Source organism: Trachypithecus francoisi, unplaced genomic scaffold (assembly GCF_009764315.1).
Source record: "Trachypithecus francoisi isolate TF-2019V2 unplaced genomic scaffold, Tfra_2.0 Lachesis_group12, whole genome shotgun sequence".
NCBI lineage: Eukaryota > Metazoa > Chordata > Mammalia > Primates > Cercopithecidae > Trachypithecus > Trachypithecus francoisi.
The window spans coordinates 48,814,527-48,832,618 of NW_022681457.1; the positions used below are offsets into that span (position 1 = coordinate 48,814,527).

At 37.0% G+C, this 18,092-nt stretch overlaps 1 protein-coding gene across 1 annotated transcript in view; it reads right to left on the reverse strand.

Moving 5' to 3' along the window:
- Positions 1–18,092, reverse strand: part of SELENOF (selenoprotein F) — a 45,453-nt gene that overhangs the window by 23,015 nt on the left and 4,346 nt on the right. Inside the window, exon 2 of the mRNA XM_033225485.1 lies at positions 11,215–11,382. Within this exon, the coding sequence (XP_033081376.1) occupies positions 11,215–11,382 (168 nt within the window). The remainder of the gene's footprint in view (positions 1–11,214; positions 11,383–18,092) is intronic.

Sequence of the window (18,092 nt, forward strand, 5' to 3'; positions counted from 1 at the left end):
TGCCATCATCATACCACTACCACCACCACCACCACCACAAGTTTATAAACCTGTCCAAGTCAGAAATACTCTACCACTTTCCAGTACGAAGCACTTCAAGTACTTTTGTTGGTAACAATAACCACAGCTCTAAAGAAACATGACCTTAAGAAAACCTTGATAAACTAATTATTTAAGCTGAGTCAAACTAAGTATCAAATTTTCACACGGCATGGTATAGTGAAAGAGTTCAAGTTGTGAAATCAAACATGTATGTGGTACAGTTCTGGCTCGGCCACTTACAAGCAGTATGCCCCCTTTGGGTAAGTCATTCATTGAGCTTCAGTTTACTATTTGAACAAAAGGGTTATTTACCTTCCTTCCAGAGTTGCTACAAAAAGTCACCAAAAAAATCGAAAAGCCTGGATTTTTTAGATGCTCACATAACATCTGTTATTATAAACTTAATACTTCCACAGTATTGGTTAAGTTCAAGTTGTGTACGTGAAGCCATTTTCATGTCTACTTAATAGAATTTTCAGTTCAGGGACTATTCAGGGATATCATTCATTGTAATGAAAATGGTCACTCCAAATTTTCTCAAGCTTTCAAATTCAAACTACCTTAGAGGAGAGTTCTCAACCCTGATAGTACAATAGAATCACCTAGAAATATTTTGAAAATTACGCATCCCTAAAACCTACCCTAGATAAACTAAATTAGGATATCTGGGGGCGAGATCCATGCATCAGTATTTTTAATTACTACTAATAGTACTTTAATGATTGTAATGGGCAGGCAGGGATGAGGAACACTGCCTTATACTATATTAATAGGGCAAAAATTGCAAAATGGTAAAACAGTAGGCTTTTTGCTCAACAGACTAATCACATTAATCTGAAAAGGTAAAACCATATAAACATTGACTGAAGCAAGACAAATGTTACACCTTAGCCTCCCAAAGTGCTGGGATTACAGGCATGAGCCACCACACCCGGCTTCCATGCCTATTTTTTCTACTCCTTGAAGACAAGGAGTCTTATTTTTCTTTGATCTTATCCCAGGAAGAAATATTTAGTGTATAAATGGAAAGTTTATTTTGATTCTGAGGTGCTTATGTCTAGGAAATGTAGTTGTAAGGCAGTCTGAATTACTTTAAGGGTTTATTTTCGTTTTGAGCATTATAATCTGCAAATGTGGCAGAAAATTGTAATATGTTTAGATAGAATCTGATCCTAATTTGTAATTACGTAAAACAACTGACTGCATTTATATTTCATATTAAAAGCAGATATAAACAATTTTAAATAATATTTTGGGTTCAATTAAATAACTTCATAAAATAAACTTTCAAACTTCTGTTATACAAATACATGAAACATACGTTGATAGCCACTTAATTCACTGTATGACCTTAGGTAAGATCTCTATGCCTAAGACTCAACTATGAAATAAAGATAATAATGGAATTTACCGAGTTGTTGTGAAGTTCTATAAATTAATTCATTTAAAGTGGTTGGAACAGTACTTTCAGATAACAACTTAATGAATGTTAGTGGTTTTATTTTTTAATTATTTTACTTAATTATTTTAATTAAGCAAACATTTATGTTATTATTTAGTTTTTTTTCTTGAGATGGAGTCTCACTCTGTTGCTCAGGCTGGAGTGCAGTGGCGTGATCTTGGTTCACTGCAACCTCCGCCTCCCAGGTTCAAGCGATTCTCCTGCCTCAGCCTCTGGAGTAGCTGAGATTACAGGAGCCTGCCACCATGGCCAGCTAATTTTTTTGTATTTTTGGTAGAGACAGGGTTTCACCATGTTGGCCAGGCTGGTCTCAAGCTCCTGACCTCAGATAATCCGCTCCTCCCGGGCCTCCCAAAGTGCTGGGATTACAGGCATGAGCCACCGCCACTGGCCTATGTTATTATTTAGTATTACTGCTACTCAGGAGACTTAGTGATCCTTACATTGAATGTGAACTGTTGCCAAACATTATTCATATGTTTAAAAAAAGCTTCTTTGGGAATAATGCTTTTATATTATACTTAGAATAATATGTTAAAGACATTTAGATTTTTGTTTGCTTTGAAGATATCAGTCCATGTACTGATGCTTACAGACGCACAACAAAAATGAAGCTATTTTAAGCAACTGTGAAATTTCTTTAGCAACTACAATTTCACGCACAGTTAGCTTAACCTCCATTTCATCCTTCTATGTTTTACACATCAGTAGCATTCTCTTTCTGACAGCCTGAAGCTTAAAAGTTGCCACTGTCTTGAATAATGCTGTTTAAGCTGACTTATGAATTACTCTGCAACTAGCTACACAATAGCCATGAAAATTGAAAACAACTAAACGTTTTGATGCGTTTTTATCTGAATTAAGAAAAATTATGTGATTTATATAAAATGTTATCTCGCTGGGCCTTAAATAAAGCCCAATTTGGGGACATATTCTTGAAAAACACCAAGTGACAGGAGCCATTAAAGTCTGTGGTAAACTGAGAAATAAGGATTTGGTACCTTTAAATAAAAACTAGTAATGAAATTCTATTAATATTGTTAAGTATAAATGGCAAAAGGGGCCTTCGGAAAGCTAGCCCAGTGTTTTATACGGAACTCATTCAACTTCTTACAGTAACTCTGTGAAGCAGGTCTTACTATTAACATTTTCAAAATAAAAGGTAAAATAGCATAGAGGTTTAAAAACTTGGGGCTCTAGAATCAAATAGACTTGAGATAAAATCAGGTTTTGGTATCTAATTGCCAGCTAACCGTAGGCAGATTATACCCTAGTTTCCTCTTCTATTAAATAGGGATAATAGTATTTACATTATAGGGTTGTTGTGAGGATTAAATAGATAATGCAGGTAAAACACTTAGCATATAACCAGTGTAAAACAAACACTAAGGTAAGGCAATGTAATTATTATAACAAAACTGAAGATCCTGGGGTTATTGCTAGCCCAATCACAAAGTCAGTAAGTAAAGAAGCTGAGATGAAAATTAAACTCTCGGCTGGGGTATGGTGGCTCACGCCACCCATAATCCCGGCACTTTGGGAGCCCGAGGTGGGTGGATCACGAAGTCAGGAGATTGAGACCATCCTGGCCAACATGGTGAGGTGTATTTAGTCTCTACTAAAATTAAAAAAAAAAAGGCCGGGCGCGGTGGCTCAAGCCTGTAATCCCAGCACTTTGGGAGGCCGAGACGGGCGGATCACGAGGTCAGGAGATCGAGACCATCCTGGCTAACACGGTGAAACCCCGTCTCTACTAAAAATACAAAAAAAAAAAAAAAAACTAGCCGGGCGAGGTGGCGGGCGCCTGTAGTCCCAGCTACTCGGGAGGCTGAGGCAGGAGAATGGCGTGAACCCGGGAGGCGGAGCTTGCAGTGAGCTGAGATCCGGCCACTGCACTCCAGCCTGGGCAACAGAGCGAGACTCCGCCTAAAAAAAAAAAAAAAAAAAGTAGCCGGGGACGGTAGTCCCAGCTACTTAGGAGGCTGAGGCAGGGGAATCGCTTGAAGCCGGGAGGCAGAGGTTGCAGGGAGCCAAGATTGCACTACTGTACTACACAGCCTGGCGACAGATCAAGACTCCGTCTCATAAATAAATAAATAGAAAATTAAACTCTCTCAATAATTCTTATAAAAAGAAAGATAAACTTCTAATGAGGCATACATGTTAATTAATATTACTTCTGTACTGTCTCTGGCCTGTTGGAGTGCATGCAAATATCAAGGCAGAGTGTAATACACATAAAAAATGATAATGCTACTATATAAAGCAGGTGACTTAAAATTACTCCAGTTCCAACTAGGTAATGGAATGGGAAGTGGAGGGCATCCAATTATATTCATAAATTTATGTTATACACTGCTTAGATCCACTTATTCAATTCTAGTATAAGATTAATATTGAAGATAAGGATTTTTATTATTTTCCTATTATCTGAAAAGTAGATCTTTAAAAGAAAACAGAAGGCTTTTATCAAATCCCTGACCTGTTGAATTATTTGCCAGAAAAAGTAATGGCATGATTTGCTGATTTGCAGCGTATGCTTCTACTGGTATTTTGTGAAGGGGACCAAGATGTTTTAAAACTCAGATAAATCTCTTCTCAACCTGGAAGTCTTTTTTTTTTTTTTAATATTACTTTTAAGCTTTTCTCTTCCCAATTTTTCTTAAACCTTTGAAATCTGTTACCAAGTGATAGGTTACACATATAAATAAGTAAGAGAAGAATGTTAGTAGAAAAATTTGAAATAATTGCGATTAGTTTGATAGCTTGATTTGCTTTTTCTAATAAAGTAATTATTTTTATATTACAAACATATAGCTCAATTTATTTTCTGCTATAATGTTACTTCTAATTTAAAAAATATCATTGTTTCCTCCTGATCTGTCATCTGAATAGTGAAAACCAATAAATAATATTTTTTTTCTAAACTGACTTTAAAATATGAGTCTCCTTCAATTTTCTGACTAGGTTTGTCACAGAAAATTGAGCTCCACCTTGACAACTGGGTGTGTTGGCTTATGCTTGTAATCCCAGTGATTTGGGAGGCCCATGGGGGAGGAGAGCTTGAGGCCAGCAGTTCAAGACCAGCTTGGGCAACATGGTGAGACCTTGTCTCTACAAAAATACAGAATTAGCTGGAGGTGATGACGCATGTCAATAATCCCAGCTACCTGGGAGGCTGAGGTGGGAGCATCACCTGAGCCCTGGAGTTGGAGGCTGCTATGAGCTATGACTACACTACTACATTCCAGCCTGGGCAACAAAGGGAGACCCTATTTCTAAAACAACAACAACAACAAACAAACAAACAAACAAAAAACTAGAGAAAATTAAGCTCCACTTTAACAATGGTCTTGAGAAATTTTTTTATTAGCACAACCTTTTTTCCTCCAAATGCAATCTTTCATACATTTTAATGTGATCAAAATGGCACACATTTATAAAGTGGAAAATTTGTAGTATTTTCCTCTTTAAAATGTGTCAATTGAAAGGACTTAAAAATTTGAAACTAGGATTATGTTTGACATAGTTTATTTCTGTATTTTGTTTCACACAAGTAGTTATAAATAGTAAAAATTTTCATACTAATTCTGCAAGAAGATATTTCCTCTTGATTCAACTAATCCAGGAACTTGAAAGTGGAATAATAGAAAACATTGCTCCAAATTTTTATCACTGGCAAATCTGATTGTTTATATTGCATATCTATTTTCTTTTACCCTACGTTGTCAATAGCAATTATTATCATGCTATTCTGAGTTCTCCAAATTTTCTATTCTTTCTTGCTTTTATCATCAGCAAACCGATCACTATTACTACTATTACTGCTGCTGCTGTCATCACCACCTGCAACAAGTATTTACCTACTACTTGTTACACACTAGGCACAATTTTAAGCAATGTATGCATATTAACTTATTTAATCCTCGTAATCACCCTATGAGACAGGAACTATAATTATCCCCAATTTATAGTTATAAAAACAGACACACAGTAATCAGGTAATTTGTCCAAGAACACTCACTGAGTAGTAGAGAATATCTGAATCTAGGCAGTCTGATTCTATAGTATATCTTAACCACTAGTCTAAACTTCTTTGTATTTTAATCAAGACTGAAAAATAAATTAGGTAGAAATAATTTGTTTATTATTTCACAAAGATAAGTAATTCAACTAAGTGAATTCTTATCTCCAGAGGTGCTCCGGTTTGGTACCAGCTTGACCTTAAGAATAGTAGTTCAGAAATAAGGCAAGTATAAACGCAAAAGACTAAAAATGCTAAAACCAATTAAATCAAAATATTTTGAAGGAAGAAGAAAGAAACTACAAGGACCTTGGGAAACCAAGATCTAAAAAAGAAAAGGTACTAACTAAAGAAATAGGGGGATATAGGCTGGGCGCGGGGGCTCACGCCTGTAATCCCAGCACTTTGGGAGGCCGAGGGGAGTGGATCACCTGAGGTCAGGAGTTTGAGACCAGCCTGTCCAACTTGGTGAAACCCCGTCTCTACTAAAAAGAAAAAACTAGCTGGGTGTGGTGGCAGGCAACTGGAATTCCAGCTGCTCGGGAGGCTGAGGCAGAACTGCTTGAACCCACAGGAGAATTGCTCGAATCCGGAGGTTGCAGTGAGCTGAGATATTGCCACTGCATTCCAGCCTGGGCAACAAGAGCGAAACTTTGTCTCAAAGAAAAAAGGGGGGAGGGGAAGGGCAGATACAGTTAGGGAGAAAAAAGTTCTAAAATAATGTCTGAAAGCAGCTGAAATCATTGTTATGAAGAACCTTGAGTAAGGAAATAATTAAAAAAAGCACCTAGCAGCCATAAGCAAGTTCAAGTTCATAGAATTTGCAAGATTATAAAAAGATGAGAAAAATAACCCACTTATTTAACCCACTAAAATACCACACATCTTAGAAAATAGTGAGTAGTTCAAAAATCCTAACAGAAAAATATTTATATGTATCCCAAGAAAATCCCAGGAAACAATTTTAATCTCATGGTCATGTACACTTTGAAAAATTATCTATTAAGGTGAGTGGTCAAATTGGAATCACTAAAAAGTTGTGCTAAATAATTAACATGATCTCTTTTTAGATAGATTTGGGATGCTTATGGCACCCTTGTAAGTAAAATGTAGAAATGGGAGATCTATATTTGTAGTTAGATAATTATAACCAAAGAGTGTTACCAGTGGATAACTGCCAACATGGAGACAAGTTTCCTTATTCTTTCAGTTTTATAAAAATAGATTTCCGGATATAAGTGAAATATATGAAAAATATATTTATCAAGTAGCTACAAAGTTAAGTACATTTTCAATATAGCTTTTAAAAAATCACCTTTTCCAACTTGTTCTTAGTAAAAACAGCCTTATTCAAGGGCAAGAACTTATGAAATACTGTGTGCTAAAGGCTGGAGATTCATAAACATTTAAAAAAATCAAACAGCAGGCTGGGTGTGGTGGCTCAAGCCTGTAATTCTAGCACTTTGGTAGGCCGAGTTGGGTGGATCACCTGAGGTCAGGAGTTTGAGACCAGCCTGGCCAACATGATGAAACCCCGTCTCTACTAAAAATACAAAAAATGATCTGGGCGTGGTGGCTGGTTCCTGTAATCCCAGCTACTCAGGAGGCTGAGGCAGAACTGCTTGAACCCAGGAGGTGGAAGCTGCAGTGAGCCGAGATTGCACCATTGCACTCCAACCTGGTCAACAAGAGCGAAACTCCGTATTGGTGGTGGGGAGTAAAATCAAGGAGAGTTACTTTTTGGGAGAGAAAGAAAAGCAAAACAACAGATATGATATAGTGTAAATCAAAGTACCCCTAAGTGCTTTGGGAATACAAAAGTGTAGCTAACATAACCTGGGAGTGATAGTGGTGGTATGTAAGGTTGGGGAGAAGTCTAAGAAGATGGGAAAGCTGAGCTAAATCTTCTAAATCATCTAATGTAGAGGTGGTTTACTCTAGTAATTGAGGAATAAGGATATAAAATATCTAGGGGACTGCTTACCTAGTATCTACCTCTGCTCTTTACCTGAGAACTGCTTCATCTGTCTGCTTTCCAATATACCATTCTACACAGCTACTGTGCAGCTCATAGGTTCTTGCGTTATTCCACAACACTAGCTAATAACTGGTTAGTGATCCAACTAGGACAAATAGCAATCCTTGTCAAAAATATTTTTTAAAAGCCAGTAGCGAGACAAAGAATAAGCAAAAGCAAAAAAGAGGCTGCAAGAGCCTGTCAGTCTCCGATTTTTAGCTGCTCCTTCCTCCCAGGTTGCTGCTCAACTGTGGAGTCCAAGAGTCAAAAGATTAACTACTTTCCCTAAACCAGCTAAAATGTTGGACAAGGAAGTTCAAATACAAGATCAACGGGAAGAGTTATACTCAACTAGACTGGGTATCTTTACCCTTCTATCTTAAGATTCAATATATAAAGCTATAGTCACTTATATTCCTTACTAAATACTAACTGTATAAAAACTACTAAAATTTAAGTATTTTTTGTTTCATTAGTTTACATTTTCTTCAAGTTACAAATTAGTTATGATTTTTACAATAAGTCAACATCCTTACCAATGTGTGTAAACTATACCTGGGTTGTAAGCAAAGCTATTTAAAACAGTAGTAAAATAACTTACCAAAAATCTCATTCTAGCTTGTATTTGAGATGCTGAGTAGGTCTTTTATGATCAAAACTCAAGGGGAGGGAGACCAAATAAAAATAGTGGAATATCAATCAGCAGAATGACAAGGGGTTTCAAAGTCATTTTCTGCTTTTATTGGGAATACTTTATAACAAAAATTTTATGCTTCTGGCTACCAAAGGATAAATTCACTTTGTTAAAAAAGTGACCATTGGTAAAAATGAGTCTCATCCTTGGACAGACCTATATAAAGCATCCAACTAATTAAGAACCAAAAATGAATGTCCTAGTAACATTTTAAAATTATATACAAATAGCTAAAGCATTCTATATAAACTACAACTTTCTCTTCTTCTTTTTTTTTTGAGACAGAATCTTGCTCTGTTGCCCAGGTTGGAGTGCAGTGGTGCCATCTTGGCTCATGGTAACCTCTGCTTCCCGGGTTCAAGTGATTCTCCTGAGTAGCTGGGACTACAGGTGCGTGCCACCACACCCAGCTAATTTTTTCTATTTTTAGTAGAGATGGGGTTTCACGGTGTTAGCCAGGATGGTCTCAATCTCCTGACCTCGTGATCCGCCAGCCTCGGCCTCCCAAAGTGCTGAGATTACAGGAATGAGCCACTGCACCCAACCTGACTTTTTAAAGAATTTATACTCACAATGATTTCCACACGCACAGAGCTATGTTTAAATATATACATTTTTTATGAGACACGGTCTCCCTGTCCTGCTCAGGCTGGAGTGCAGTGGCATGACCTCAGCTCACTGTAACCTCCGCCTCCCAGGCTCAAGCTATCCTTCCACCTAAGCCTCCTGAGTAGCTGGGACTATAGGCATACACCACCACACCTGGCTAGTTTTTGTATTTTTTGTAGAGACGGGATTTCACCGCGTTGCCCAGACTTAAGTATTTTTAATGTAAGGCACTGGTCTACATATTAGACTTTTACTTTTATTGACAACTAAATTAAACGGTGATTTTAAATTAAGCCTTAAGCCAGAGTTGAGTGTCACAGGAAAGTATGTATGTTGTATCATCCACGATCGTGTACCAAAAATCCAGAGAACAATACTGCATAGATTAAATCTAGCACTATTTCTATACTTGCATGTGGTTTGCATCTAAATGGGAGGATTGCCCCAACATGCCATACTTTTATACTTCCAGTAGTATTTTTTAAGTGTTTTTTGCTGTTTTGGTTTCACTAGTCTTACTGAAAAAAATAAAAAAAATTCACCAGTTTTGTGCAAGAGTGCTAGTCAATGCTAATAAAAACTACATCTTAGAGATTAGGAGCTAGGAGCAAAGTAAAAAACACTGGATTCAGTGTAAAAGATGCATTAAGACAGGCTTACTTGTACTTAGATACGATAATCACTCCAGCTTGTAATTAGTTGGGCATATATTAACCGGTAGATCTACTGTTATTGCTGAGCCGCAACTGCTGAAATGTGTCAAGATACAACATATAACTCCATTAATAATGAAAACTGAGTAGGAATATAATTAATTTTAGAAGTGCATGGTGCAAGTTTGGTTCTAATAAACTTATACCAAAAAACTGGGGTATTGTGAAGAACTACTAAGAAAAGGCAGTAAGTAAAAACAGCTTTTACAAGCATTTGGTTTACAGTTTCAGCAGATCTGTTATCAAAGAGCAGACCTCTCAATTTACCCTAATCACAAGGGGGTGCATATGGTAAACACTGTTTATTATAAAACGCCCCTTGTTCTTTAGTCCTTCTGAGTGTGGTGTTTCAGTGAAAAAGAATGTTGGTTGAGTAATAGTACAACCCACAGAATAGCTTAAAGATAAGGAAAGGATGACTCATACAGATTTATTCAGCAACTTGTCCCATGTGAATACCTTAGCAAAAAGAACAGAGGGGCAGCAAAAGGTCTACTAAACTGTTAAGTTGTATGTCTTAAATCTATTTAAAATCAAGTTTAAAAAACTTTAGATTTTATTTACGTGCAATAAAAAGACTAACTTACACATAAAGAAATCTTCTAAACATTAAAATGTTTTACTGGTGTATGTGAATCAGTAAAGTGAAAAACATGTAAGGCTTTGCAAGCCATTTTTGAGATACTTGGAATTTCAGGTTCAGATATGGAGAAAATAAGGGTTAAATTTTGGCTGCATACTAACATTTCAAAGCTTGCCTGCTTGTTTTTCTTTTAGAATTCCGAAAATGTACTTACTGTTAAAAATAAACCTTTACTACCAATAATAATAACATATCATTATGTCTGAATGCTTTACAAACCGTAGTACTTCAAATAGAATTCAGCATGTACAAGTCAAAGACAGTATTTAGAAGGAAACAACAGAAACATGCTAACATTTTTTTCTCACCACAAACACAGGCATCTTACCAATTTAATTTTAATTGGATATCACAAATGATCTTTACAGTCTACTTTATAATTTAAATGGATCGAAGGGTTTTGATGAAAATATTTAAAAGATGAGCAAGTTCACTATTAATTTGTTTGAACAGCAGGTTTTAAACACAGTAGGTTTACCTGGAGAGACTGGACTACCTATCCTTCTGTTTTCAGATGTTAAAGGTGAGGGTAGGTGTCTCCAATTACTAGCAATAGGTGTGTAAAGTAACAGTCCATACACTTTTTAACCAGATTTAACGTTATAATTTATTGTAGACAATTAAGTGCCAGGTATTATGTGCTTTACTTTCATTTCAAGTTTCATCCAACACTGGGTTCTTACTACAAATGAATAAAGGCACCTATTATTTTTTTGCTTAATTTGGCCAGAAGTTAGGAAGACTGGAGAACTATAAGATCCAAGCATGTTATAGGGATTCTACTTCCCCTTTGCTTGACAATCATGGTGGAATGGGATCCTGGTACGCAACCACACTTTTCCTTCATATTTGCTTTGATTGATCTAATAGGCCAGACAAGAAATCAGTTGAGTTTTACTAAAAAGTGTAAAAGCCAGAGGCTTCTTTACACTTAAATTGATTAAGCAACTTACATTTTACCTTATCTCAACTAAACCATCCAACGGAAGGAATATACTAGAAAACAGTACCTTTTTGGTTTCAAATTGTGCTTCCTCCTGACAGCATGCTCTGCAATCAGGATCCAGCTGAAGCAGGTTGAACTGTCCAAGAAGATCACAAGAGCTGCAGAGCAAGTTGCTAGAAAAGCCTAACTCTCTGCATGCCTCTGATGAAAACTCTGCCCCAAAAGCAGAAACCTGAAAATAAAAAATGGGGAAATAAAACACAATTCCATATTTATATTACAAAGTTTCCCAAAAAGAGAACATGGGGTTGTCAAAAACTAACATTGAAGACAAGTTACTGAAATGTTTCTTTTGGAGATAAATTCTTTTAAATTTTAATTTAATCTAATTTTTTTTTGAAATGGGAGTCTTGCTGTCACCAGGCTGGAGGGCAGTGGTGCAATCTCGGCTCACTGCAACCTCTGACTCCTGGGTTCAAGCGATTCTCTTGTCTCAGCCTCCTGAGTAGCGGGGATTACAGGCGCACGTCACCACGCCTAGCTAATTTTTGTATTTTTAGTAGAGACGGGGTTTCACCATGTTGGCCAGGGTGGTCTTGATCTCTTGACCTCGTGATCCACCCACCTCCTCAGCCTCCCAAAGTGTTGGGATTACAGGCATGAGCCACCACAACCAGCAATAAATTCTTTTTTAAACTCTGCAACCTTACACAATAGTCTGGTTTCTCCCACCTCCCCTACAAGCTTTTTTTCTTAAACATCTATCATCTTTCAGCTTAGCTAAAACACGGATTAACAAGACAAGATATATCATTGTTCATGATGTTTATTACATAATATTTTCTTAAAGATTTATTGTTTTAAAAAGGAATTTTCTTGTAAGAAAAAATAATTTTAGTTTCATTTTAAGAACTCAACATCTGTTCATATGGGTCTATGGAGTAAGATTAACTGTAGGGTTTATCTACAGTCACATTCAGCAGAAGAAGGACGGGAAAGGGGATGGTGTAGGCAAGAGCATGCCAGAATTCAAGCTTTTGATTTTAGGTAATAGTGCCACCACTTACAAGATGTGTGACCCTGGGCAAACTATCATCTCCAAGCTTTGATTTCCTCACTCATAAAGTAAGGGGCAATACTTCCTACATAAAACAGATTACTATGGTTACTTTATATAAATCATTACGTTTAATCAGAGATGATTTAATCAATCAGAATGGCTGACAAAAGCAAGCTTTCAGCAGTATTCTCTTCCCTCATCCATTCTTTTTTACGTATCAGTGAATGTGGTATACCTCCATTTGTCTAAGGACAATCCCTCTACTTGCTCTTTGGATTCTATCTTCTCTGTCTTCACAGATACTTCATTTCATCAATACCTCAACCTTTAGGTATATTTAAGCCCTATGGTCCTAATTGCTCTTCCTACGTTCTGTCATTTCTGAATTGTTACTACAGCTTGGTTTCTATTATTTTTTCCTAACTCCCCAAACTCATTAATATAGCCTGGTTTCTGCTCCTACTATTCCACAAAATTTGCCCAAAATTACCAAATGCAAAGGTATTCAAAATTGTTCTGCTTCAACTACCCCATCCAAAAGCTTGTCTTCCTTTTCTTTTCTCTTCTCTGCATCTCTTAAATGCTATTGTTTCCCACAGTTCTGTTTTTGGCTCTCTCTTAGTTTTACATGCCTTCTATTTATTACTGCATATTTATCCATGGCTTCAGGTAAGCATTTATTGAAAACTCTCAAATATTTTTTCTTGAATGTCAGGCTTCCAAAGCCAACAGTCCACTCAACATCACATTTAGGTGTTGAATAAGCATTGCAAGTTCAAAATCTGCAACAGTGAAACTTAGTTTTTTCTTAAACCTATTATTCTTTCTAAGGTATTCAGTATCTCAGTAAAATGGCACCATTTCTCTGACAAGCTAGTTGCCCAGATCAGTCATCCTACTGATCTACATTCCATATTCTTCACCATTCTCACAACCAATTAATATATTTTCATAATTCTTTTGAAGAGCTCTCAAGTCTTTTCCTGCCTCAGTGGCTTAAATGCTCACTGCCAAGGCTACTTCTCATTACTTCCTCAATTCCTGCAGCTATAAGGAATTCCTGTAATACCCTGAAGTATAAAAGCCCTACTCAAACACACTTTTGCTTATAGTCTCCCCTATATTTAAGGTTCTGTTTCCACTTCTTCACCTTGTAATATCCTACTTATTTTCAAGAATCTAATCAGTATGGGTCTTTTAGGAAGCTTTCGCTGACAAAAAATAAATAAATAAGATCTCAATCATTAGCCACAACTTTCTTCGAGAAAGTTGTGCACAGTTGTAAAACAGTACTGTTCATGACACTGTACTATGTAAATCTGACTCCTCAACAATACTATGAACTCGTCTGAGGGCAAGCCTTAAGCTGTTTCTCTGTCTTTCCCTCACTTCTGACAGTTTTCATATATCTGTTGAATACCTAAATTGGACAAAGCCACAGCTTCAGGTAGGGGAAATTTCAGATTGACTGCAACTGATTGATCTTTTAGACCAAGGTTCTGCAAACTTTATGCAAAGGGCCAGATAATTATGTTAGGCTTTTGTGGCTATATGGTTTCTGTACATCTAGTCAACTCAGCTATGGCAGTGCAAGAACTAGTCATAGATAACACCATGAATGAATGAATGAATGACTGTGTCTGTGTTCCAACGAAACTTTGTTTTATTTTGCTATTTATGTTTATTTGTTCTACAAAAACAGGGTTGACTGAATTTGGCCCACCAGCTGCAGTGTGTCAATCCTTTTCTAAACTCACGAGGTAGATTAATATCCAGTGGCATTTCCCAATGAAAAGAAAATTTAAGTACTTGTTGGCATATCCACTCAAAATGCTGATTTGATATTTTATACATCTTTAATCCTATATCTGTAATAGTATCATATGTATATATTTTTCAAAACAGATGAAACATCCCAGCCTAGTGGGAGGGATCTGAGACTTTATTGGTTAATTTGTGTGGTTGATCTCTCTAGTTTAACTATAAGACACTTGCTACCACACTAGTACTTTGAGTAATTTCTCCATCAGTAAAGTGATCTGCCTCATCTATTTCACAGGTTAATTTGAAAATCAAATATAACGATGAGCAGAATGTGTTTTCCAAAGACAAGACAATCAATACGTATCAAAGGCTGCATCAACGTGTACACATCATTTCACATGTTCTTACAATGTTAGTCCTCCACTGAGAAGTGGGGTCTATGTTCCCTCCCCTTGAATCTGGGCAGGGGCCATGGCTGTTTTGAACAACAGAGTTTAAAGGAAGTTATGTGATTCTGAGGGTAGGTCGTAAAAGAGCAAACAGCCTCTGCCTGGCTAGCATTCTTTTTCTAGGAACATCAGCTTTGAAACTTAGCCAATCTGCTGTATAGAAGTCTATACTAGAGAGACAACATGGAAGGGCCCATGTAGAGAGCAACTGAAAACTCCAGCTGACAACCAGTATCAGCTACTAGACATGTGAGTAAACCACCTTCAGATTTCAGGCCCTAATGTTTCAACTGAGGTCTGAGACACCATAGAACAGAGAAGCCATCCCTGCTGTGCCCTGTCAGAATTGCTAACTCACAGAATTTGAAAGCAAAATAACAAACTGTTTTACGCCACTAAATTTTAGGGTAATTCTGTTTTGCAGCCATAGTTACTGAAAGAGGCAGTAAGAGTGAAATCACTTTGGAAATTGTGAACTCCGGAAATTGTGAACTCCTTAACAAGTGTAAAAAACTGTTACCAAAACCGTTAAACAACAAAATAAGAACCTCAAATGAATAATCATGCAATCATACTATTTGGTTTTATTCTGGCATTTACGGAGCACCTACTGATAGGTAGCATGACTATGCAAAACATCATGTATCTCAAAGTCTTAACACATCTAGATTCAAATGCCATCACAGTACCTTATTTCTAAACAGGGAGTATTATCATTTATCTCACAGAGTTTTGAGGATTAAAGAAGCAAGTGCACAGAAAGCATCTAGCATCCTGCCCAGTACACAGTAGGTACTGAACACGTTGGTATTAGGCTCACCTTCCACTGTGAAAGCACACTTAAAAATTACAAAACACTATATAAATGTTTTTATCACTATACTAGACATGGGATAAAAGATTAAGTATAGGGGAGATAGAAGGTATCGAGTTTCTTAAGTAAACACTTTTTTCTAGCTGTTCTATCACTGGTTTTGCAGACTTAAGGCTTTGAATTTAAGGACATCAGAAAGTATTTTTAAGTACCTGGCAGGTAAATGCTAATATATGAGAGTTTGATATTACTCCTGCCATCCTTTTATTGCCAAAAGTAACTGATTGGCATTTAAATTTGCACATTAAGAGCAAATATTAAATTTTAGATTAATTAGCCACACTTGAAAGAAAGACAAAGATTCTAAGGACAGGGTTCCTGGCTAGGATAACCATTTAGCTTTCTCTATTTCAAAGCAAAATTGACAAATTAAGTGGTTTGGTTGGGTGCTTTGGCAGGCCAAGGCGGATGGATCACCTGAGGTCAGGAGTTTCAGATTAGCCTTACCAACATGGTGAAACCCCATCTCTACTAATAATACAAAAAAATTAGCCGGGGGTGGTGGTGCACACCTGTAATCTCAGTTACTTGGGAGGCTGAGGCAGGAGAATCGCTGGAACCCAGGAGGCGGAGGTTGCAGTGAGTTGAGATCGTGCCACTGCACTCCAGTCTGAGTGGAAAATGTGAAACACAGACTCAAAAAAAAAAAAAAAAAAAAGGCTCTATTTCCTCCTTCTCCATGCATTACTCATTGTTTTATTTTTCTAGTATTAATGAGCTCTTTCTAGATTAGAGTTGGCAGCAGAGAAACCGGATTAACTTTCCTATACCATTACCTTAAAAATCTGATATAGCTATACATTTTGTTACACTTACACCTACATATTCATTGTCTCTTCACTGGTCTTTATAACTCTCTGAGCAAACTTCAAATCTGAGACAAAAGCAAACAGATGGGATTACAGAATGAACTCTATGAAAATGAATACCAGAAACATGGCCATTACAGCAAGCTCTTATAAAGCAGCAGATATTTTGTTAAGTACTTTACATTATTATTCCATCTAATCTTAACCATCTTGTGAAACAGGCGTTGTTATCACCATTTCATAAAGAAAAAAACAGGTTTAGGATAGTTAAGGTAATTTGTCTAAGACCACACAGGAAACAAGAAATGACAGCATCAAGATTCTAATTCTGGCATGCTCTCTGTGCTCCTAACTACTGACTACCATATTTCACAGAATCCATGATACACCATAATTGTATGTACCACTAATAACAAAAGCACCAACAATTATAACTGTGTGATCCATAAGACCCAGCGAGATATTAACCTGAGAACAAATGGAGTGGGGGGTATCTCAGAAAGAATGATACACAATTATCATTCTATACTACTTGTTAGTGTAGTGCCTTTTTGAATGAGAAAATATTACATACGATCTGAATGAAGGAGTGAATATCATCACTTAGTTCTGGGGAACGCTAGTAAACAGCTCCCTTAGACTGTACTAAAATATCACTTTTCTATTGCTTATTTAAGCATACTCTATGTATTTTCAGATTAAATCACTTTATATCCAGTTGTTAGCTCATTGAAATATTGACAAATATGCAGTTATTAACTTGAAATTAGACAGTGGTAAAAAGTCAACTTGTCTAGTATAAGAAACTCAGAGGTATCAATTAACAAAATATGAGTGCAGTCCCAAAGACAGTTTTATCCATAGCAGTATCTCAATCTCAAAGTGTCAAGAAATTGTTCCCTCATCCCCTTTTAATTCCAGTGGGAGGTTCCAAAGATTTCACTACTGCCAACTTCTTATGCCACCTGATCTTTTTTTCCCCTTGGGACAACTGTGACACGCAGCTTCCAACTTCTTAGTGTTTTTTCAACAATTATCTATATCCCTTTTCATTTTCAAAGTTTTTCTTGCTTTCTTAAAAGCACTAGTTACTACAGAAGAGACATGAACAAACCTTAGGGAAGTTGTAACAGTTCAATAAGGGTAAATTGTCCAGCACTCTCTCTTTTCTGAGTCATTTTTGTATTTTTGAGATGGTTGGGCTTCCTCACTGCTCTACACAAATTGCAAATATCCTGTTGACTTTGATGGCATTGAGCAACAACACAGACAAACTGGGGCCATTTACACTTCAGAGGGATTTAAATGAACAAATACATATGAGACACAATAAAGGTAACATAAAATAAAAATGGTTCCTGTATTCCCTTTGGCTACATTCTAATTGGCACGGGGACAGGAGGAGTGGAGGGATACTGAGACACACACACAGAGCTATGATTTGGCTAAGACCGTGTGGATTTGTGTAATACAGTATGATGATACAAGGCCAGGGGTAGTGGCTCAAGCCGGTAATCCCAGCACTTTGGCACAGGGACAGGAGGAGTGGAGGGATACTGAGAAACACACACAGAGCTGTGATTTGGCTAAGACCGTGTGGATTTGCGTAATACAGTATAAAGTATGATGATACAAGGCCAGGGGTAGTGGTTCAAGGTGGTAATCCCAGCACTTTGGGAGGCTGAGGCAGGCGATCATGAGGTCAGGAGTTCGAGACCAGCCTGGCCAACATGGTGAACTCCCGTCTCCACTAAATACACAAAAAATTAGCCAGGCGTGGGGGTGCGTGCCTATAATCCTAACTACTTGGGAGGCCAAGGCAGGAGGGTCACTTGAACCCGGGAGGCAGAGATTGCACCAATGCACTTCATCCCGGGTGACAATGTGAGACTCAGTCTCAAAAAAAAAAGAAAAAAAAAAAAAAACAACAAAAACAAAAACAAAGTATGATGATACAATATGCAAGGGAGAAATTACATCTAACTT